The sequence below is a fragment of the Populus trichocarpa genome, chromosome 1, assembly GCF_000002775.5.
Source record: "Populus trichocarpa isolate Nisqually-1 chromosome 1, P.trichocarpa_v4.1, whole genome shotgun sequence".
NCBI lineage: Eukaryota > Viridiplantae > Streptophyta > Magnoliopsida > Malpighiales > Salicaceae > Populus > Populus trichocarpa.
In genome coordinates this window covers 4617343-4641475 of record NC_037285.2, presented here as the reverse complement: position 1 = coordinate 4641475, position 24133 = coordinate 4617343, and the positions used below count along the sequence as shown (strand labels likewise).

The 24133-nt window shown below is 32.6% G+C and overlaps 4 protein-coding genes across 4 annotated transcripts; all 4 read left to right on the top strand.

The window, feature by feature from the left end:
• The first annotated feature begins 3773 nt into the window (after positions 1–3773).
• LOC7460571 (exocyst complex component EXO70B1) lies at positions 3774–6138 on the top strand. The gene has a single exon (XM_002299296.4). The coding sequence runs from the start codon at positions 3995–3997 to the stop codon at positions 6011–6013; it is 2019 nt and encodes a 672-aa protein (XP_002299332.2). The 5' UTR covers positions 3774–3994; the 3' UTR covers positions 6014–6138.
• A 9434-nt stretch (positions 6139–15572) lies between these two features.
• Positions 15573–16498, top strand: LOC7460570 (glutaredoxin-C1). The gene has a single exon (XM_024594012.2). The coding sequence runs from the start codon at positions 15800–15802 to the stop codon at positions 16178–16180; it is 381 nt and encodes a 126-aa protein (XP_024449780.1). The 5' UTR covers positions 15573–15799; the 3' UTR covers positions 16181–16498.
• Positions 16499–17805: 1307 nt separating this feature from the next.
• On the top strand, positions 17806–19383 carry LOC7460569 (uncharacterized). The gene is made up of 2 exons (XM_024609042.2): positions 17806–18319; positions 18408–19383. Exons 1-2 carry the CDS (start codon positions 18139–18141, stop codon positions 19079–19081), a joined length of 855 nt encoding a protein of 284 aa, XP_024464810.2. The 5' UTR covers positions 17806–18138; the 3' UTR covers positions 19082–19383.
• A 2676-nt stretch (positions 19384–22059) lies between these two features.
• On the top strand, positions 22060–23386 carry LOC7460568 (uncharacterized). The gene has a single exon (XM_002299293.4). It carries the CDS (start codon positions 22425–22427, stop codon positions 23112–23114), a length of 690 nt encoding a protein of 229 aa, XP_002299329.2. The 5' UTR covers positions 22060–22424; the 3' UTR covers positions 23115–23386.
• The last annotated feature ends 747 nt before the right edge of the window (positions 23387–24133 follow it).

Sequence of the window (24133 nt, the reverse complement as noted above, 5' to 3'; positions counted from 1 at the left end):
TTTATATGTTAATATTTAAAATAAATTTTATATAAATAAAAAATATATATTATTTTAATTATTTATAAATAAAAAAATACTTAAAAAAATAATCTCTACCATATTTTCAAAACTCTTTGAATATTAATTTACTAGTACGGGAGATAAGATGAATTAGAGAAAACACAATGTTTGCCATTATTTTATTTTTTTGTTAAAAAAATAAAAAAAAACCAAAATATTAATGGTAAATGACATTATTTTTTTATTTTAGGGTTAAATTTGTATTTTTACTTTGCAAAAAAACAAAATAACCAATCTAACCCGTATAATTTATAAATATTTTTTTATAAAAAATAATTATATCATGGTTAAAATATCAGCCTACCCTTGATACCTAAATGGAAAAAAAAATTAAGTCAAAAACAATATTATCAAATCACTATTTCAATAAAATAGTAATATAAATCTTGGATTATATTAATTTCTCCTTCACTTTAAGTTTTTTTTTCCTAATAAATCGATGAAGATACCAAGAGAGAGCCTAGGTACAAATAATAATAAATCAAAATATAATAATAAATCAAAATCTAAATAATTGAGTGAACCTTAAAAAGTCCCCAGTCTCTATGAACTGTCTTTATTAGAGCCCTGACCTATTTTTTTTTTGTCGTGATTAGGTCTTGAATGTCTTAATGGATTTTGAGTCACATATTTTCATTAGTTTTAAGTGATAAAACTATTATTAAGCAATCACGCCAAATATACATTATTTTTCTTTAAAAAAACTCAAGAATTTACTATCACATGAAAAACTAGACTATTCTTTGTTTCCAATATACACCTTAATAGTGAAGTCATTATTACATCATAACCAATATCAAACTATTAATTAGTGATAACTCATGATTTATAATATATAATATTTGGTATTAAAAACAAATTAAGATTGTATGATTCATTAAGTGACATATTCGTAGAATTTTGCAATATCTACCTACCAACTCAATTTTAAACTTGCAAGGAAGTATATTAATTTACTTGACTTGTATTTTTGAAAAATAAAGCCATAAATATCTACTTTTTTCTTATTTTTTTTTTAAAAAAACAAAGAAATATCATTTTAAGATTTATGACTTTGAAACTCTAATTAAACACAAGAATATTGCCACCCATGTTCTTTTCTTAGAAAGAATGAGTGGGAGATAGGCAGCGTGGGTGCTAGGAGTGACTGGTTGCGAAACCCCAGCACAGCGCAGAACTTTTTGACATGGAAAAACCAGCAAAAACCAAACGGGTGATGGTTATGGATGATCCAGTCACAAACTTAAAGTCAAGTGCAGAACACATGGCTGTTGCCAAGGCCACATTGAGATCACAAACTTCACAGCTCAGAACCAGATAAAGGAAGAATCCAAGAAGAACAGGCAAAACCGCAGAAGCACCACACCGCTAATATTCTTGGCATATTGTGAGCCGCCCTCCACTCCTCCTCATTCGACGGTACTGTCACATCATTTAATCACCACCCAGGAATAAATTACTTGGAATTCAACTCGCTATGTATGTATTTTCCCCAAACTAAAATACACGGAAGAAATAATGGCAGCACAGAGATACTGATTGTTCATATTTTTTGACTGCTTGATATCGATACTTTTCATAACTTCACACTTTGATTTCAAACGCATCATCATCATCATGAAACTAGGAATTGTTGATTGACTTGTAAGAAAGTGCCCCCTTACTATGTTAATTCCTTGTATAATTAAAGTTGATTGGTTTATAAAGAATCCTTGTTAATTTGAGGGTTAAGTGGATATGCTATTTTCTTGATCATTATAATTCTAACCTTAAATCACGCAATGGGAAGTAAAAATCCTCGTAAATCTTTTAACCCTTACGTCAATAATGTCTTTAATCTAGTTGGAGATATGCACTCAGTCTAGGTCTGTGTGAAGGTAAACTCATGATCCCTTGACTTGAAAAAATAAAAAGCATCACTGTATAGTGAACCGCGTTGTACTAGCCACCAAGGATGGTGGACACGAGGTCCATGCTATCTCCACTGGCACGGTGAACATATTACGCAAAAGCAGTGGGGATAATAAATGTGTTTAGATGGGTTCTTGAAGACAACATTGAACACCTGTTTACCTCTTCTGTGGGCAATCAGGCACTTGCGCATAAAGAGTCATAATGTTTCCACCCAATTCAAATTGAAGTTGCTACAATTAATTAATACTAGGGGTGAAGTCTCTCTCAAATTTAGCCCAGCATAGGATAAAATCAATGAGAAGGAATTATTGATTCCGAAAGGTTCTCTCACCGCTTCCTGTGCCCTCGCCTCTTCAAGATCAAATCATCATCTTAACTTTTTTTGGCAAAAATCCGCTTTCTATCCCCGCAAACGTGTGCTAATTTTGAATTACACCGGAAAATGTCTTGGAGAGGAGTCGGTAGGAACATGTACCGTGCAATGGTAAACTGGGCTTTTGGCTTGAGGAAGTTTCCAGTTGTATTTTCCTATACTAATGGTAGTGAGGTCATCGGATTTTGATATGAATATGATCCACAACGATTTCGATTTAATGAAATAGATTTTATATACTATAATCAAAGTTTGATTGTGATCCAATTTTATTAACCAAATGAATTGAATCTATCACAATCAAATCCGATGATACTTTAATTTGAATTAATATTAATATTATTTCTAATAAGTACAATACTAGAACCTAAGTTTTATAAAAAAGAAGAAGAAAAAAACTGAGTAAAACTAAATGCAAAATAAGTTGGAAATACATAGGAAAGAAGGCAAAAGAGCAGATCAGAATTAATTCTTGTAATTACTATAATTAATTTCTTATCTTATGTTATTCAGCTTTAATTATTTGTTATAAGAAAAAGTCAAAATAATTCACTAATAAATTTCATGTGATCTAAAAGTTTTATTTATTTTTTAAAAGAAATAAGCATGCCATTTAATTTTCTATTAAAAGGTAGTAGAAGAGATGAAACCGAGAAGTAGCATCGGAGTAGGGAAAATGTTTCCGAAGCATCCCCAAATCCACTACGACTCTGTTTGCTTTTGTATTTCAAAAGTGTTTTTGATAAAAATTAATTTTTTTTATTTTTTTATTTGCTTCAATTTAATATTTTTTTGGTATTTTCATATCGTTTTGATACGCTAATATAAAAAATAATCTTTAAAAATAAAAAAATATATTATTTTAATATATTTTTTTAAAAAAAAAACACTTCTCACTACCCTGCCTTGTATGGTTTGTAGGGCATCATATCCCTATGGAGATGGAATCAAACTTGGAAAGGGGCTAAATAATTGAGAGGCAAAACTGAATGAGATTATAATGAATGGAATCCGCCTAACCCAGCCCATTTTCGCTCGCACGCACATTATCGGGTTTCAAAGTTGAATCATAACTATGCTAGTTGGGCCATCAGTGAAAACAGAAAACTCAGGAGTCAGAAGAAGATCATACATAATATAAGAGCTCAATTAGAGTTATAAAATGCAGACGTATTGTTGCACCAACCTTGGCTCATACCCATCTTTTTTCTCTGTTTTTTTTTTTCCTTTTGTTTATATTTAAGACACTTGACGAGGTGGTATAGATTTGCATGATCCTGAACACATTTTGTATGGCGACATGTCGACAGAACATGCAACTTGGGGACAAAGTGGAGAGCACGACCTTCACACACAAACGGGTGGTCAACAGTTAATGACGAGCCATAAAATTAACGGTCAAAAACTAAACATCCTCGCACACCTCAATTCTCTTTGCCCCATTTGCCACCGAGATCCCTTCGCCCTCCTCCACTCCCAATCTCACATCCGAGCAAAATTTAGCAAGACATTGAAAAGAAAAAACAGAAACAGCAATGTACAATGACCCTTCATTAGCTATGCTTATGCTATGATTCTTCATGTCTATTCCCTTTCTCTGCACCTTCCCTGTTAATTAAAACCTAAATAGCTAAATCAGGCCTCATGGAGAAACCCCCACCAGAGAAATCTGGTAGTTTTTCAAGAAATGGAAATGGCAATCAAATGGATGACAATCCAGGCCCTGCAGGACCTGAATCAGAAGCTGTCCATGTGAGATTAGATTGCCAGCAACCAGGGGAGTGTGAGCCTAATTCAAACCTTGAAGAGCCTTCTTCTGATCCAGAATTAAGCCTGCCTCAGGTCCTGAAAGATGTTGATCGATTTCTCGAATCATTATCCACGAGAAATGATGCATCTAACAACCCCCTGGATGTTCCAAACTCTGTAGAATCGTTGTTGGAAATGATCCAAAAAATGATCACCAAATATGATTCCAGCGCAAAATTTGGCCAAAAGCAAGAAGAAGATTCGTCATTCATTGAATCTTTGAATTGCATTTCGAAGTTGATAAATGTTCTCGGCGAATTCCCTTCTAATTCCACCACAGCCTCCTGCTTCAACAGAGCCAGCACCATCCTGCATCTAGCCATGTCCTTATTAGACAGTGAGTTCCGTTTAATTCTTGAAACTTGTAGTCAGGGTAACAATGCAGATCTCAAATCTCCAAAGCCATTAAAACAATCATCATTCAGTTCCCGTCAGGAATCTACTTACTGTGTTATACCAGAGTCCAAATCAAGCGAAGACGTGGAATTCCCTGCATATACATCAGAAGCAATCTCGAAAATGAACAGAATCGCCACAGCAATGATCTCATCAGGCTATGAGAGTGAGTGTTGCATGGTTTACAACATGGTAAGGAGAAATGCATTCTCTAGCGAATTGGACAAGCTCGGTTTTGAAAATATCAGCATTGATGACGTACAAAGGATGCAATGGCAATCATTGGAAGGAGTAATTGCTATGTGGATCACTGTAATCAAGCATTCTTCCTCAGTTCTCTTCTCAGGCGAGCGGAAGCTTTGCAGCTCCATATTTTCTGAGCATCCATCAATATCTCAGAGATTATTCTGCCATATTGCATTAGCAGTTGCTGTAAGGTTTGTCAATTTTTCAGATGCAATAGCATTAACAAAGCGATCAGCTGAAAAATTATTCAAAATTTTGGACATGTATGAGGCACTGCGCGATTTAATTCCTTTTTTTGATGATGATACCTGTTCAAGTGAATGCTACGAAGAATTAAAATCTGAAATCTGGGCTGCAAAAGGCCGCCTGGGAGAGGTGGCCGTGAGCATTTTCTGTGATTTGGAGAATTCAATAAGAAGAGACAATGGCCGGACTCCTGTCCCGAGTGGTGCAGTTCACCCCTTGACACGCTACACCATGAATTATCTAAAATACGCCTGTGAGTATAAAGACACGTTAGAGCAAGTGTTTCAGAAGCACCAGAAAATGGAAGGGTTTGCTAATTCAAATGGCACTGTATTGGATATTAAGAATGGAGCCAACGATGATGGGACTCCAAAGACTTCACCGTTTTCAGTGCAGTTGAATTCGATTATGGATTTGTTGGACGAGAATCTTGACATGAAATCAAAGCTGTATAGGGATCCTGCATTGAGGTGCATATTCCTGATGAATAATGGGAGATACATTCTGCAAAAGATAAAAGGTTCTGACGAGATTCATGATATGATGGGTGATACTTGGTGTCGAAAGCGATCATCCGATCTGAGGCAGTACCACAAGGCCTATACAAGAGAGACGTGGACTAGATTGTTGCAGTGCCTAAACCATGATGGTTTGATGGTAAATGGGAAGTTATCCAAGACTATATTGAAAGAGAGGTTCAAGATGTTCTCCACCATGTTTGATGAGATACACAGGACACAAAGCACATGGGTGGTGAGTGATGATCAGCTTCAGTCTGAGCTTCGGATTTCGGTATCGGCAGTGGTGACCCCGGCTTACCGTTCGTTTGTAGGGAGGTTCCAGCAGTATTTGGCATCTGGTAGACAACCAGACAAGTATATAAAGTACCAACCTGAAGATATTGAGAATTTGATTGATGAATTGTTCGATGGAAATCCTACGTCCATGGCCAGGAGGAGGACATAATCAAGTCATTGAATGGATTGTTTTCTTCTTAAGTGATGTTGGAGTAGAGATTTCATTATGTATTCTATTTTTGCTTTTAATTGTGTATGAATATGATCTGAGTAATGTTACAGGAGATTTTGCTACATCCTTCGATTCCATGTTGGAGTTTTCGATTGCGCAATATTTAAGGAAAATTCGGTAGTGAAATTATTCTGATCTTCTAGTCAGGTACATCCGGCAGCTTCGTGCATTCATGGGCTTGGTAGAATATTATATTATATCATGGAAAAAACTAAAAGAGGTAGAGGTTTCACTATGCAAATTTCACTATCCACACACTCAAGATTTTAATGGTGATTTGATCATCACACTTTTTTTTCTATGATTCTTTTGTGGCCAGATTTTTGATTAATTGTTTATGATTTATTAAGAAATGACAAGATTCAAACTCAAAGGATCAAAATAAAAAACATGAGAAAACTAGGTGGCCATTTTAAATTAACATGAAAATTTAATTTTAATCCTTCTACTTTTCAGCTAATACAATCACAATCTTTTTAGTTTTTAAAATTCATTTTTGATCTAAAACTTTATTTCATTTATGTTTTAGTCCCTTAGTTTTAGAGAAAACAGAGAAAATCATCGTTGACTCATTTTAACTAGCAAAAAGATTGATCTTGTTATCCATGAATTTTATTTGATAAAAAGAGTTCTACTTGGTTGCGTTTTTTTTTATTTACCTTGCTTCATAGGGTTAAAATGGGGTTGGGAAGCATTTTGAATTCGAGTATTTAATTGTAATATGATAAATGAGTTTATTAAAGTTTTTAGAATGTATTTAGGTGCTTTTTAATCAAAAATAGGTTGAGATATGATTTTGTATATATGAAATACCATTGGCACAACTTTCCAGCCTTTTAATCACTAGAATCTGGACGCCTATATGTGTTTTTAATATATTAAAAAGAGACCTCTGGTGTGGGTCAACCTCTGCATGTTTTTCAAATTATTTTTTTAACAAATCTATTTGAAAAAACAAAAGAAACAAAACAAGCCAAGTGCGTGAGTTTTTTTTATGCAATCATAGGTTTTTTTTATTATATGAGCAAATATTTTTTTTATACAACTCTTTATGATTTTTTTTTAAATTCAATTTGATAGCTATTTTTTTTTGGATGTTTGATTGATTAAATTATATTCAAATGTTTTTTTAAGAAATTTTATAGCATTAATTTTTATAACATTGAGCATTCTTTTTTTTCTTTTTGCAACCCCTCGCGATAATTTTTTTAAAAAAATTTATTTGATGATTCTCTTGTGTATGTTAGCTTTTATTGTTATATAATTAGATAGAAAAATTTTCAAAAATAAAAGATGAAGTTATTAAATTCATTTGAGCCTATCATGCAGTTTGTTTATTTGGTGGATGAACTAAAATCGATTAAAATCAATAAAAAAATATGATAACGTATACTAGCATCTTTAATTCTTCATCAGTTTAATTATTAAACGAACACATACAATTTTTTATTTGCAATTAAAAAATTTCTTGCTGCTATAAAATATGTTGGCTATGAACGCATTTTTTGGTGTTAAAAAAAAATTAATCCAACTAGCGGGTTTGCCTTTGACCGGATGTTAAGATATATATTTTTTTAATATATTTTTATCAGAACTCTGATTTATGGCTCAAATAAGTTATTTAAAAAATAATTATTTTGGTTAAGTAAAATGCAAAAATAAAGCTACTGTTTAGTTAGGTAGCGAGTTTTAACTAAAAAGAAATATTTTTTAACCTTCAAATCATTTAGCTTTTTTTTATTAATTCTAATTGCTTGCCATTTTTATAATAGGAAATTTTTTTATTGAAAAAAAGTATTTTCTTATCAAAATAAGACATGTTAATTTAAGATTTTTCTCAGCAAGACGTTTTGTTGATGCTAAAATTATTTTTCTTGCATTGATAAAAAAAAAAAAAAAAAATTGTAACTGCCCGTAGCGTAACGCAGGCATGTAACTAGTTAATTATGTATGCGTTGAACAAATACAAAAGGCAACAATTGAAAAATAGGACGATAGCCAGAGGCAGGCGAGTCAAGCCCAGACTACTCAAGCCCATATTAGTCAAGCCCAGCCTATCTTTCCGCAGTCCCATTTGGGCTCGATTGGGCCATCGCAAGAAGTTACTCCGTCAGTACGCCGTGCCTGCTCGAGACACTTGTTTAAAAAACAATTCAGAGTGTAGAGACTCGATTTTATTTTCATGTGGTGTTTCAATTTCATCTAAAACCTTTGATTTATTTCAACTAGACCGGATATATTTTATTTTTATTTCAATCAGCCCCCACATTTTTCATTTTTTCCCCATTTTCATCAAGAGTGTAAATTCTAATTTCATCCCCAAAGTTTGTATGATATCTCAACATCATCCAAAAAGTAAAGAAAAATGAACACAAATAGAGGTAGAAAATATTTTTTTATTGGAAAATATGATACTATCATATTGAGATATTCTATAAACGTTGAAGATGAAATTATAATTTACACGGAGTGAAACAAAAATGAAAGGTATTGAATCTAATTGAATAAATTAAAACATTTATGAGAAATTAGAAAACACATAAACCTCATGAGGAAAAATAGAATTTACCTTAAGATGTTCGTTCAAACTCGATCGTGACTAAATGATCTAATTTCATCGCAATTTGAAATTGCAAAATTTGAAAATTTATTAATCATCTTAAAAATTTACATTAAAATTCAGGATAATAAATATAATACACGAGAAAAAAAATATTGTTAATTAATATTATATTAAAATATATCTGAATTTAGTATGGTTTTAAACAAACTCAATTAATAATTCAAACTTGAACACTATATTAAAACTCAAGTTTTATGAGCCCGTTTGAAAACGCGGGCCAATCCGTGTTTTCAAAAAATTCAAAATTTGTTTTAATAAAATATTAATTTTTTTTGTATGTTTTGGATTGTTTTGATGTGTTGATCTCAAAAATAATTTTTAAAAAATAAAAAAAATATCATTTTGATACATTTCAATACAAAAAACATTTAAAAAAACCTATAACTACACTTCCAAACATGTCCGGTATCAAGAGCTAAAGTTTAATCAGATTTTTATAGAGAGGAGGATGTTGTGATGGTAAATCCAACACGGTTCAAATATAGAAAGGGGTGTGGCTTTTTTACTGTTCAACAAGAGATAAAACAGTGTGGAATATAACATTGTTTTTTTTAGTGTTTTCTCTTCTATTTTTTGGTCCTTTGGCTATTCTTTTTCGACTCCTAGATTTTTTTTTCCTTCAATTTATTCATTTGAATTTGAGTTTATTTGAAATTGACTTGGTAGTTTGTTTTAGTTGTCTAGATTAGAGAATTGCATGATATTGAAAAAATATTTTACAGCTCGGTTGATTGCTTGATTTATCAAAGTTAAATGAAACTTCATTGATTTTAAACAATCAAAGTTTTGAGGATCAAATTTGAACATTAAAAAAATATTCAACCCTTTTTTTTTTGCTAGTGTCAAGGATTGAATTGCATGGGCAGGAAAAAGCTTTAACTACTTTTTTAGCCTCTCAACTTTTTTTTTTATTTGATCCATTTACATTGAATTTATTTAGAATTAGACTTAATTGTTTGTTTTGGTTGTCTAGATATAAGAAATGAGTATGTCACAATATCAAGAAAAAAAATTAGTGCTCCGTACGGGAAAAATTAAATTAAATTTTATTGATTTAAAACAATTAAGACTTGATGGACCAAATTTGAAACTAAAACAACTATGAGGGATTTAAGTGCACAGGAAATGTCAAACTAGATGGAGAATGCAACCACACGTCAGCATGGGAGGAAAGTTGTTGTACTCTGGCAAAGCATGCGACTTTCTCTGTTGTCAGAATGTCATTGTTCTTAGCTGCGTTGGAAGCGACTCGGCGAGGTCTTTTATGGGAGACGCCTAGTGTAATGGACAAGCGATGATAAGGCTACAACGAGTTTTTTTTTCTTTTCCATTCTTTTTTTTTTTCTCTTTTCTTTTCTCTCTCTTTGCACCTAATCAATCTAAAATTACAAGGAGTTCTATCATTTTATTTTTATGTCAAATTTAATATTATATTTTTAATTACTATTTATTTTGTATTTTTTCTTTTTTTGAATTAATTTTTTTCCATCAATTTCATCGTTTAATATTAGATTTATTGAGAATTGTCATGATTTTTTTAGATTGTCTTTTACAGGGTAATCCTGGTTTTGTGCCCTGAATCACGTGTTTGGAAGGTTAGCTCAAGTTAATTTTGGTTGTTATTTTACGTTTTTTTATAAATTATTTTTTTAATTTTATCCTTCAATATTGAGTTTTTCTTTTCAGAATTGAGTTTTATAATTTTTTTTTTTTTTTTTTTATGGAGTTATCTTGATTTCATGATCTGGGTCACAGGTTTAGTCGGTTAACCCAGGTTAACTTGGGGTTTTTTTCCCTTCAAATTAATTGAATTTCTTTTTTGGTCATTTGACATTAGATTGATTTGAGAATTATACTTTATATTTTTTTTTCCTTCCAATAATTTAACTCGTTTACATTACTTAGGTCACAAGGGTTGGTGGGCGTAAGAGGGCTTGCTGGGGTTGTTTTGTTTAGCTCCTTTTCATTAATTAATTTTATTTTATTTTATTATTCTACATTAAGTTAATTTTTTATTGAGTTTCATAATTTTTTCAATTTACTTTATATAGTTTATCTTGGTTTCACAACTCAGGCTGTGAGTTTGACAAGCTAATTCATGTTGACTTGAGTACTTTTCTGTTTTTTTTTAATTTCATCATTCAATATTAAGTTGGTTGAGAATTGAGCTTTGATTTTGTTTTTGTTTTGCTTTCTATAAACTTGTCCCATTCTCATATCTAGGATCACATGTTTGGTGATTTAATCCGAGTTGACTTGAGTTATTTTTTAAAATTAAAAGTTATGTTTTCCATTAATTTCATCCTCTAATATTTTGTTTATTTTGTTAGTTGGTCTTTGTATTTTTTTTTTTAATTCTTAGATGAATTAAAAATATATCTTAGATATTATTTTATTAAATTCTATTTAATTTTTGTTTTATTACCAAGTAAGATTATTAAGATACTTTTTGACAATATATCTTTTCATAATATGTTGTTAATATTTTATAAGTTTGTTGTCAAGTATACATCAAATTTTTTAGTTCATGATTGGATTTTTTCCTGCTAGCAACGTCTTTACAATTTTATTTTATTTTACATTTTAAAAAAAATATGACCTGATGAGATAATCACTGTTTCTTGTTTTTCTTGGAACAAATGTAATTACTAATTACCAGTACTTGTTTACAACAGAAAATTACCGCTACACTGGCTAATTAAACTGCCCTTGAACGGTGGATCTTTTATGGGATAATCAAGCATGGCATGTCCATGTTCTTCTTCAGACATCAGAGGTCAACTATATGACAGGAAAGGACATTTTGTTGCATGCTTAAATACCGTGAGCAAAGAAAAACCAGAGAATAAACGATAGTGCATGTAACAAGCTATAAAGGTAACAAAAAAGAAGGAATCTCCTTAATAGCAAGCTAGATTTCGGGACATCAAGAATCCTCATCTTTCGCCGGTGTTCAGCACGACCGTACCCAACAGCAGCGCCGCCTGGATAGGCCTGTGACGCAGGCCACGCCTTCCCTTCTTTTCTTATGTTTGGTTTTACAGACGTCGTCTATATGTTATAGCAACTGTTGTTTTGTCATTATTGTCTCTGCTTTAGGTGAACACACCATCAGAGAAATAAAAGAGCCCCTCCCCTTTTTTTCCTTTTCCCTCTATCACGGTATTGCTTTTGCTATTGTATGTACGTACTATGTACCGAGCCCAGGGTACGTACATTGAGATGCATTATAATACTTGCCTCTGTATTTCAACCGCAGGGCTGAAGTTGAATTGTACAGTAGAGTGAAAATGACTCTTGTACTTTGAAGTCTTATTTTATACTGGGAAAATTACTCGTGTAATTTAGTTTTTTCCAAAAAAAATTCTTGAAAATTACAGTTTGTATTCTATAATCTGATGACACTTTACATGCGAAAAACTTGTTCTGCTCGCAAACAGCAATGCATGTCCATTCTCTACTAATTAAACAGTAGAGGTTACCTTGCTAGTGTGAATGCAAGCTAAGAAATTGTCCTTCTTCATGAACAACGAGAATCAAGCTATCAACTACAGCAGGGGTTATCATTTATCAACTTCATTTCATACGAGGAAAAAGGAAAAGAGAAGCATGCAATTTGACATTTGTTCATCCTCAGTCCCACTCTTCTTTTATGCCTTACAAGTGGCAAGTGCACTTCAATGAGAGGGCCACCAAATTTTAGCTTGCATGACTCATCCTTCAGCTAAGTTCCCAGTACTTTGGCTTGTATTTATTTATTTTATGAAATAAAACTGTGTGCTCATTTCAACAAAGACAGAAACTTTTGATTTGTCATAAAGTAGAATAAAAAAAATTTCTTGCCACCCCCGGGGACCCCATTTTGTCCCCAATTGTTTTTTTTTATTAATAGAATGAAAAGGGAAACTGGGAAACAGAGGGAGTTGAAGAAAGAGAGAAAGGGATTTCAGCTTGTTTCACGGTGTAATTGTGATTATTTTTAAAAATATTTTTTATTTAAAAATATATTAAAATAATATTTTTGATTTTTTTAAAATTATTTTTAATATCAGCGCATCAAAATATCTAATTAAAAACACCAAAAACATATTAATTTGAAGTAAAAAAAAATAAATTTAAATTTTTTCAAAAACACTTTTAAAACACACAAACAAACATGACCTAATAATTTGCTTCAACAACCAGCAAGGTTGGTGTGAGTTTTATGGAAATTGGTATTTGAAAGATGGCAGGGGCGGCAAGGAAATGGGGCGATGCTACAAAGCCATTGAAGAATTGATTGGGTATTTTTAGGGTTCATGAAATTGAAAAATCATGGTAATTTTGGGTTGGTTTCAGAAGAGAAAAGAAGAAAAAGAAGATTAGGTCATGATCTGAGTTCAGGATTATGTTCTAGCGAAAAGAAAGAGAGAAATGTCGTTTGTTATTTTATAATATATTATGTATAAGGATAAATTGTTTTTTTTATTCTTATTTAAAAATTATTTTGACTTGGAATATAAACTATAATTTAAAAATAAAATGGATGTAAAGTGAAAAAAATATTAAACTTTAGGATTATTTGACTAACTTTCTTGTTTTGATTCATTTGCTCTTGTTTTCTTTTCTTGATCGGTGAATACTAATATTCGATTTACAATGAGGTTTAACTATTAATTAACTAATTATTAAGCTATATGAGAATTTATTTCTTCTATTTTTAATGCATTTATAATATTCTTTGAAAATAAAACTTAATATTAATCAATTTAATTGAAAAAATAACCTAAAATTTGAAAAACAATCTCTTTACAAATCAATAATCATCCTCTGAAGTCGTTTTCATGTCTTTCAAAATATCATGACAACTTTGAGCAATGCTACAAAAGATAATTTTATGCAATTATTTGGTTCTTTATTTTTTGAGTTTATTCATTACATATTCGTTAAAATGATCTTTTCCCGCTCCTGTAGCTATATGCATTTCGTACCAATTAATGAATAATTTTAGTGCTAATTAAACTGGTTCGATAATTACGATGTTGTGGGATCATACCATTTAATGTTCAGGCTAGAGCATTAATTAAAGCCTTATTAGCTCTGTTAAGAACTCAAAATTGTATTCTTAAGACCAAAGTAACAGTAAATTAATTATCCTATCATATTCTGACATGATCCAATTTTATTAAAACGTTAGTTTTTAATTATTAAATCCCAAATCTATTCAAATAAAAAACAAGAATCATGTAGAAATCGAAGATTTTAAAATTTCAATTACTCTATTATATATTTGAAATAAATATTTTCTTTGTGTGACCATAATATTCTTTTGTGGAGAAATTAAATTTGGTGATAAATAACAATGCTAAAAAGGTGAAATTAATTTCTCTATCCAATCTGCATAAATGAAATTCTTGTACTTTAGCTATATTTTATGAATATAAATATATACTACAAATATTTGATATCATCATTTATATTTATAAAAAGATTATCGCTGGTGGAAAATAATTAGGGGTATATATTTCGATGAATTTAAATAATTAATAAAGATATATATGACCATTTTTAAAAGAAATTGATTGTTATTCATGTAATGTTTTGTGACATATAATATTTTATAACATGCGATTAAAAAGAACCAAGAAAAACGTTTATGCCTATAGTTATTTTTCTATAACAGATACTTTGAATTTTTATAAAAATATATATATATCCGAGCACAGTATATTAACGATTCTTACGAGCCAGCTTAATTCTCCACCTCCTCGCAGCACGTATCCCGCTGAAAAGCCCACTGTGTCATAGGGACTTTACATTATTGCATCTCTATCATTCTTTAACCATTACGTCAGAAGTGTGATTTTACACGTTACAGGAGCTCTCCAATGGCTTTTCATCACATGTTGTCTTCGATGATTTCCTCACGGGATGCATCGACAAAATAGCATGAGATAGATACATAGCAACGGAACTTTTCAAAAAGAAGATGATGTCAATGAGCAAAAGAAAAGAAAAGGGAAGCTGATGCCTTTCAAGCTTAACAAACATAAATTAAGAACATACAATGGATTATTTGCACTAGGTTTATACCAAGCTGTGGGCGTTGATGTCCCTGGAGCTCCAATCCTCTTATGATAGACATCATACACTGTCCATTAACATAACATTACATCAAGAAATTAGGTCACTACTAAGGCAACGTACACACTAAGTGGGAACATCGGACAAATCAACAACACACACAATTATGTCCAGATGCACCAACTTTCCAGACAAGTTTTATTTTGGTCGAAAAGGCAAAAGCTATCATACCTAGCAATTACTCATTGTTATTATTATTGCTTCTTCTTCTTCTTTTTTTACTTTGACCATTGCACTTCTCGAAGCTGAACAGCACAAGTCAATTCACAAAGCCAGAGAAGGATGATCATGTTGGCCATGCATGCAATATACATATATTCTTTTGATTTAATCCAATCCAAATAAATGAAGACTTGATGTTTGGCTTAACATGCGTGAAATCTTCACGTACCAGAAACAAACCTTTTCATCTTACAATCCGACAACAAGGACGGAGACAGCCGTCTATACTCTACACATCTCCGTTTCAGGCTTTGGTTTGTCTAATGTTTTAAAAGCCGCCTGCCTGTTACATTGTCTCTGATCAATGCCTGAGTAAATGTCGCCTTTTTATTTTCTTTTTTCGCTTTAAAACGATGGATGGCAAACTTGTACACTCTGATACTCTCTACAGTAGACAAACAATTCAATAGCCGCCTTCTAAACCTGACACCTTTACTTCATCTCAAAGCTTAAATCCCTTCAATAAGTGCCCACATAATGTCCACTCGATACAGACAACAATCCTTTTAAAGCAAAAAACACAAGATCTTCTAAGCACGCGCTTGGACAACAAATGACAAACTTATTTTTATTACAGGCATGGCCCTCCATAAACACCCGCCTCCTATATAAAACCCCCACCACCAACATCTCTATTCGATCCATCATAGCACTCTCACATTCTTACAATATTTTGAAGCTCTCATCTCCTTTAGATTCTTAATTCTGCTGTTTCAAGCTGTTTTTGTTCTGCGATTACGAGGAATTTAATTAAAATGCAATATCATCAGGCTGAGTCATGGGGTTACTATGTGCCAATGAGGACCAGCATGGTATCAGACCCACTGGAGAAAGTTGCGAGGCTGGCATCAGGAAGTGCTGTTGTGGTATTTAGTATCAGCAGCTGTTGCATGTGTCATGCCGTGAAGAGACTCTTTTGTGGGATGGGTGTGAACCCAACTGTCTATGAGCTGGACCACGATCCAAGAGGGAAAGAGATTGAGAAGGCATTAATGAGGCTGCTTGGGAGTTCAACATCTGTGCCTGTTGTATTCATTGGAGGGAAGCTAATTGGTGCCATGGACCGAGTCATGGCTTCCCATATCAGTGGAACTCTCGTGCCCCTCCTCAAGGAAGCTGGAGCACTTTGGCTTTGATTCTAGTTTTCCACAGGTTAACATCACAGGATGGGTCCAAAACATGGAATTTATCATTAACAAGGAAAAAATGAAGAGATTTAGCTGAACTTTAATTGCTTAACTCCTTTTCTTTTTCTTTTTTCTAATTTTTCCATGACGATACATTTGCTAATTGTCATATTGTCTTAATTTGAGCTCTCTTGTCTAAGATTGTGACCATCAAAGCTTTTATTGTGAAGCTCTTCTAACTCCTTTAATGGAATGGATGTTTAACGAAGAAATTAATGTAATCGATCCCTCTTCTATGTGTAAATAATGGCTTTCTCTCTTCCCCCACCTTTTTTTTCCCCTGTACGTAGTCATCAAATAATCAGCCACGTTACAAATAGGAATCGTTGACTTTGACCAATTTCAGAAATGGCTTTATGCCACATCTACCAAGGAGTGCAGGCACAAAGCAGGTTGGGCTTCAAGTGGGATTCACTTCCAGCCCACCATATACACACACACACACACACACACACACACACACACACACACACACACACCCCTTTTCGAGCTGTAGAAAATATACTGTTTTACTATAAAGTTTTATGGTTCTTTTTTAATCCATTTTAAAGAAAAAAATAAGTTATGGTAAAAAAGTAATTTTTATTTGAATTTTAGTATTTATTAAGTCTTATAACAGATCCATGTACATACCTAGATTTTGAGAATAAAATAAATGGACTGACAGCATATTCAAACTTTAAAATCTTAGTTGGTGATGCAATATGATTTAATGTTTTTTATTTTTTTTTTATTAAAAGCGGTTGATAATTCTGTTGATTCTCAAACAATCCAGTTTTATTGATAAAATAAATAAATTACGGTTTAGTTTTGAAGGACTTCTTGAACATATGATGATATACGCTGATAATTGTGCCGGAAAGATGTCGTGGGCCTCCTCTTGAAGCCCAAGGTAGCAAGAATTCACGTATTCAAGCCCATTACTAGTTCAAGCTCAATTGTGTATGTCCTTTGCGAAGCTTGGGCTTGTTCTCTTTAAGCTTTCATCATCTAACAAAATAAATTTTAGTGATTAATAAAATATAAATCAACAGCATCATTAGAGTTGGCCTAGCAGAGAAGACCTGAGAATTGGTAGTGTACTCTTACATTATTTTTTTAATTAGTAATAGTAATTAATAATAAAAATGTCGAGTACAAACCTCTACTTTAAATATAAATAAAAAAAATCACAAAGTGAAAAACTTGGGTACAGGCTTGAAGATTGCAAAGGATCCCGGGTGCCATTAAACGAAGCACTGGCAGCCAGGCGATCAGGTATAAATAAATGGAGATAATAAATCCTGAAACAACAGCCTGTCTGAACTCTTCTAGGGTCCAAACTCCAAAGAGCACACTTTCTCATTTGTTATCAGACGCATGCCACTTGAATAGAGCAGCTCAAACTGGGTCCTGTAAAGACAAACATGTTGGTTATGGGAACAGCGCATGACAAAGAAATTGACTAGTGAGCTGAAAATGTAGCCAAGAATGCAAGGTGAAAAAATAAATAAAATTATTGGATCAGAAAGCAAGCCACAGCCTTCATGCAAAACATCCAAGAACTACAACGCTACCACCCTGCAATCTTGTCCTTTTATGCCTTGGACTACCTGATACTGATTTGTTCCAATATGAGAAATCATAGAGCCTCCAAATCTGTCATTTCTCTGCTACAGAGTTTGAATCTTTAATCTGTCAAAAGAGCTCTTCACATGTCTTTGTTTGTAGTGAATAGATAAAGCATTTTTGCTCTCCTGTTACAGTTGGTCCTAACACCAAACTACTCACGGGCTCATTATATGCACACACAGTATATTTTTCTAGATCTATGGAATAATTCGACATTACATATGCTTTTCATGATGGTGGAGTACTAAGTACTAGCTAATAGATGCTTTTTGTAGAAGCTTCTTCCTGCTCCTCCCATGTCCGCTCCCATGGCTCCCATCATCATTCTTGTTTTTCTGGCAACTTTGTTTGCTCTCCCACTTTCTCTAATTGCTCGACCAGCAACCAATCCAACCTCCCGGATCTCTGTTGTTGGTGTTGTCTACTGTGATACCTGTTCAACCAACACTTTCTCCAGGCACAGCTACTTCTTGCCAGGTACATTAATTTAGAACTATAATCTTCAATTTCATGTTTATGTTGAGAAAATCTCTGAAATCTTTTTATTGCCAATTGGACTGATCAGGTGCGGATGTCCACATTCAATGTATATTCAACGCAAACTCACCAAAAACGAGAGAGAAGATTGAGTTCTCTGTTAACAGAACAACAGATAGATATGGAATATATAAGCTGGAAGTACCAGAGGTTGATGGTGTTGACTGTGAGGAGGGCTTCGCGATTGAATCAGTATGCCAAGCAAGTTTAATAGGGAGCTCGTCTAGAGTCTGCAACGTTCCTGGTTTAAGGATCTCAACAAACGAGATATCAGTCAAGTCAAAGCAGAATAATCTCTGTATTTACAGCTTGAATGCTTTGAGTTACAGGCCATCCAAAAAAAATATTACCTTGTGTGGGAGTCATAAAGAAGAGTTGCCAAATTCTCTCAACTCTTCAAAGTTTTTTCTCCCTTACTTCCCACCCTATGGGTTCCCATGGCCTCCATTGCCTAATTTGCCTCCTTTGCCTAATTTTCCCCCGTTGCCCTTCCCTCCCTTGCCACCCTTTCCTTCCCTTCCCTTCCCTCCACTTCCATCACTACCCTTCCCTACATTGCCGCCCATTCCTTTTCTGCCCTTTCCTCACTTACCATTTCCAAGCCCACCCTCTTTGCCCTTCCCATTTCCACCCCTCCCCCCCCCTCCCACCCTTTCCACCAGCCCCATCTCTGTTCCATCCACCACCTCCACCAGCATTTAATCTAGGAGATCCAAGAACATGGATACCGAATATCCCTTCATTAGCACCTCCACCTCCGCCTGCATTTAATCTAAGAGATCCTAAAACTTGGATACCATATATCCCTCCATCCCCTCCCAGTAGCCCTCAGAACCAAAATCCATGATAGTTTACTCCAGTTATCTCCAAATGATTATGTTTCACATGTTATATTTCATAATTATATGAAGCTTCTATGTACGATAAAAAACAGACGAGCATAGAAATACAATGTAATCCATTAATCCCTTAATAATTAAGATAATCACATCTATTACGTCTCATGTATAAATGCAACTACCCATCCATTCATCCACCTGCATGCAAGCAAGAAGATAGATACATACACACGAGTATTCACAAGCTTATTCTTAAACACTCAATGCATGTGAGGACACGCACACAGGCAGAAGATCCCCGTTACTGCAGAGTGCAGTCAGCTGCCATAGCTCCAAGTGAGTGATGAACAAAATGCAAGCATAACTAGGGTAGTGTTTGGTACAAGGGATGAGTAAAAACTCCCAGGAAATGAGATTTCAACCAATGTTGGCTTGTTGGAAATTCAAGTTCCCGGGAATTTGAGAATATTGTGTGTGATTGGGATTACTTTCCTGAGATGCTACATTCGAGGAGACCTAAGAATCCAGATACCAAATTGCCCTGAAAATCCTGAATCAAGGTTGCACTTCATTATTACATGGGGCATGATTGGTCTAGAGGAGAACATGTCCTAATGCCCAAGTCGAGAAAAGTATTAAATTTTGTATTTGCTGATCAAAGTTTTCTTCAAATTCAAAACATCGAAATACATATATTTAAACCAAAAGTCGAATCAGCAGTGACAAGAAAACAAGTAAAAAATGGTCAGATAAATGTAAGAAATCCAGTTTTGTGAAGGGAAAAAAAAACAGCAACTGGATTTGAAGAAGTTCAAACCCTTCCCTTGGTTAATTAAAAATAAAAGATTCATCAGGGATTTGATCATTTCAATAAAAGTGGAACAACACAGAATGCAGAGGCTCTATGGATAGAGCTCATGCCATCAAATCGAAATAATATGCTAATCAATGAAAGGCCTAGTAAACTGATTGACTTGACCGGTGGGCCTAATAAACTGGTTGCGGTCGATGCAATCACTGGTTGGACATGAGAAACAGTCAATTTTATTCTTTTCTATTTTATAAATCAATTCATTTAACAAACACTAAATTAAAATTAAAAAAAATTAATACCATCATGTATCAAGACACACATCAATGTACATTGAAATAGTAAAATAACGTTTTTTTGTGTTTTTTTTCCAAGTTTTTTATTAGTATTTTTTCTGCAATTTTATTATTCTAAATTAAATTTATTGAGATTTAAGTTTTTTTATTGAACTCAAATTCAAGATTTTACAAATTTCAGGTTTTAGATATTACACTAGGTTTACGAAATTCGCTCAAGTTTTCTTGGGTTTTTTTCTCTTTTGTTTTCTTTTTTTAATCTTTTTTTCTTTTGTTGTCTTATATTTTGGGTTTGATTCTACGGAGTTAACCCTCTATAAATTTTTTCAATTTCATCTCTTATTATTTTTTAATTTATAAATAATTTATCAAATTATAAATATTTTTCAATTTCATCTCCTATGACTTTTAAATCTTTCAAACCTGATACTTATTTTTTTAATTGTTATTTATTTTTTTGAATTATTTTTTTCAAATTATATCCTCATTGTTTTTATTGCTTTATTTTTATTTTACAAGTATTTTTAATAATATTTTTCAATGATTTTATCATTGAAAATTAAATTGGTTGACAATCAAGCTTCTTGATTGAACTTGAATCCAGGATTTAACGAGTTGCAAGTTTTTAAGATTAAAGTAGGTTTAGGATGTTCACATGAGTTTTCTTGTGTTTTTTTTCTTTTTAAAGCTGATGTTTTTTTTGAAGTTTTATTTTTTTTATTTTTTGCGGTTTTTTTTCCTATTATGTTAACATTGAGTTGTTTTATAATCCGAATATGCTCAAATATGATTCTTTTTTATTTTTTTATTGTTTTTTTATTAATTTATTTATTATTGTTGTTGTTGTTTTTATATTATTAAATTATTACTTAAACTTTAACTCAAGACATATCTAGTTAAAGTTTTAAACCAAACTAATAAAACTATTATAAATAATTAAATTTGTCCACATCATTTATTTATTAATTTAGTAAATCACGCCTAGATTATAAGTTATTTCACATTAAATAACAAAATCATAATTACACAATAAAATTTCTAATGATGTACACGACATAAAATAATATGGAAAAATATAATAATGTATAAAAACTCTCTTAATTTTAAATGACGGCCACATGCATATAATAATTTATCGTTGAAGGCTTTTTTTTGTTTGTTTTATCAGTGATTGTCGGCCTGTGTCAGCTAGTACATGGTAATTAATTTGACCATAAATTTATAACGGTCGGATTAGGAGATGGAAATTGTTTTTTCTGCGCTCTTTTTTTATATATAATAATCGAAGTTTTCATCATTTCAGCATATTCATCTCTCTATTGGGTTTCACCATCCGCCACGAATTTACCACCAATATTAGCTAGCTTGGGACTAATTCCTTGTTGACAAAAAAACAAAGAATTTATTATTATTATTCTGCAATTATATATCATAATATATAGGCCACTAGCAGCTTCGATCCAAAAACATTACGTACTAGCAGGTGATTTAAGACAAATTCTATACAAATAACATTATTTTGTAGCCATAATAAATAAATAAATAAAGTAAAACCTGAGTGTCCACCTGTCTGAAAATTTCTCGATTCACATAAACTAGCCACCTCATGTGATTGAAGGGATCATGAAAGCCAAGTTTCTCAAAAATAAAATAAAAAAAGGGGGCCAAACATAAGACGGCATAACAAAACAGAAGAAGACCTTTCTTGCGCTGACAAGAGGGCCTCTCCAACAATATTTAAGGTCCATTTGGGGGCTTTATATATGAACTGAGCTAGAGCTTGTAAAAATCGATCCATGCTGAGATTGCACCCTTGAAGACGCAAGTGAATGCATATCTTGTGAGCCGCTCTCTTCTTGTTCCTTGATTTGCCCTTTTTATCCATCAGCTCCTTCATCCCTTCTCCAATTCTTGAAATATACTCCATTTATGGGCACCACTCCACCTTGAATCGTCTTTTTGTGTCACTTTATAGTCAAAAGAATCTCTTGCGGTTTGTTTTCCTTTTCTGGGTTTCCTTTTGATCACAACTTCTCCTTGCTTAGTAGATATGAGTAACACAATGATGCCAAGGGTGAAGGTTATGGTTTATTTGGTTTATGATAGAGGTTAACCACCTGAACATCCACTATATATCTAATCAACTTTTTATCAAAGCATTCTTTCTCCTTATCTTCCTGAGTAATAACTTCATACCAGATTATCAGTTCATTCTCCTGGTTATTAATTATAAGGAGGTGGTATGTCTGGTTGTTATTAAGTCCAAAATATTCTTACTTTTCTTTTGCTACTTAATTGCTTCTTTAATGGATATGAGTAAGGGAAAAGGAAAGACCGAAGGTAATCTGATCATCAAGACATGGGAGAGATGCAAATCTATTGGCAGGGGAAGCAAGAGAACATCAAGACTGGTACGTTCTTTAACACCAAAGAGCAAATCATATCCACACATTAAAGTTTCACTCGAAGACGACCATGATCGAAAACATTCTAGGCAACGACGAGTAGCCCCTGAAGGTTGCTTCTCTGTCTATGTTGGACCCCAGAAACAAAGGTTTGTGATCAAGACAGAGTATGCGAACCACCCACTATTCAAGATGCTGCTTGAAGAAGCGGAGTCTGAGTATGGTTACAGCTCTGAAGGCCCTCTTACACTACCGTGCAACGTTGATATCTTCTACAGAGTGTTGATGGCCGTGGAGGACACTAATATTGACGACAAGATTCATCTAGGATGTGGCTTTGCCAAGAACTACGGATCTTATCACCTTCTTAGCCCATCTAGTTGACTGCTTTGAATTACTTCTAATTAGGATTATATATGTAATATTTTGTTGTTGTCACGATCTTCATAATTAGCACTTCCAAGTGCGTGTGGTAAGGTGAGCTTTGAGTTTAAGCCTTAAGGGTGTGTAAGTTATGTCTTCTCCTGTATGAAATCATGTACAGTATTAGAGGATATGCAGAGGACTCGGAAAGTTTATCCAGGTTACCTCTGTAAGATTTCCCACTGTTATGTGAATTTATGTTTAATCAAGCTGTCTAATTAATATTGATGTCTTATCATGAGCCTACTTTTGTTTGATTTTGATTTGTGAAATATAAATCTTTACTGGAAATTATTCTACAGAATATTAATGGAGTATATTATGAGGGAAAATAAAACAAAAACTAATTATACAAACAATTTACATATACGTAATATGTCAACTAATTGGTCGTGACTTGTGCCAGATCAAAGTAGTGGAGGAAGTTGCCAGTTTTTGAACCCTGCTTTTCCAAAATTATTCAACCATAAATAAAAAAAAACATATGAATCTTTTTTCCTTTATAAAACAAGAGTAATTTAGTTGAAAATGTATATAGTATGTTGCATATGCATATATTTTGTTTTATCTTTGATCTTTAAAAATTGGTCTAATTAAGAGATGTTTTCATTTCTTAGATTTTTAGATTCAAATTTAAAGTTAAAATTCAAAATAACTTATTGAATTCCTCTTAATGCAATATAATGATATAGAATGTGTGTTGTTAAAATCATTAGGAGAAAAAAAATGTAATCTTCATTAATATATAAATTAATTCGAGTATTTATCTAAATATAAAAAAATAAAAAAACAAATATAATTATCGCATAACAAAATAAATTAAAGTGAGAGGGTGTATTTGAATAGTGAAAAAATATTATTCACACGCTCACAGTACATTATAAATTGAAGTAGTGCTATTTTTTTCACTTTGATTCTTTAACTGTTTTTTATTATATCCTTTATATATGTAATCTTCATTAATATATAAATTAATTCGA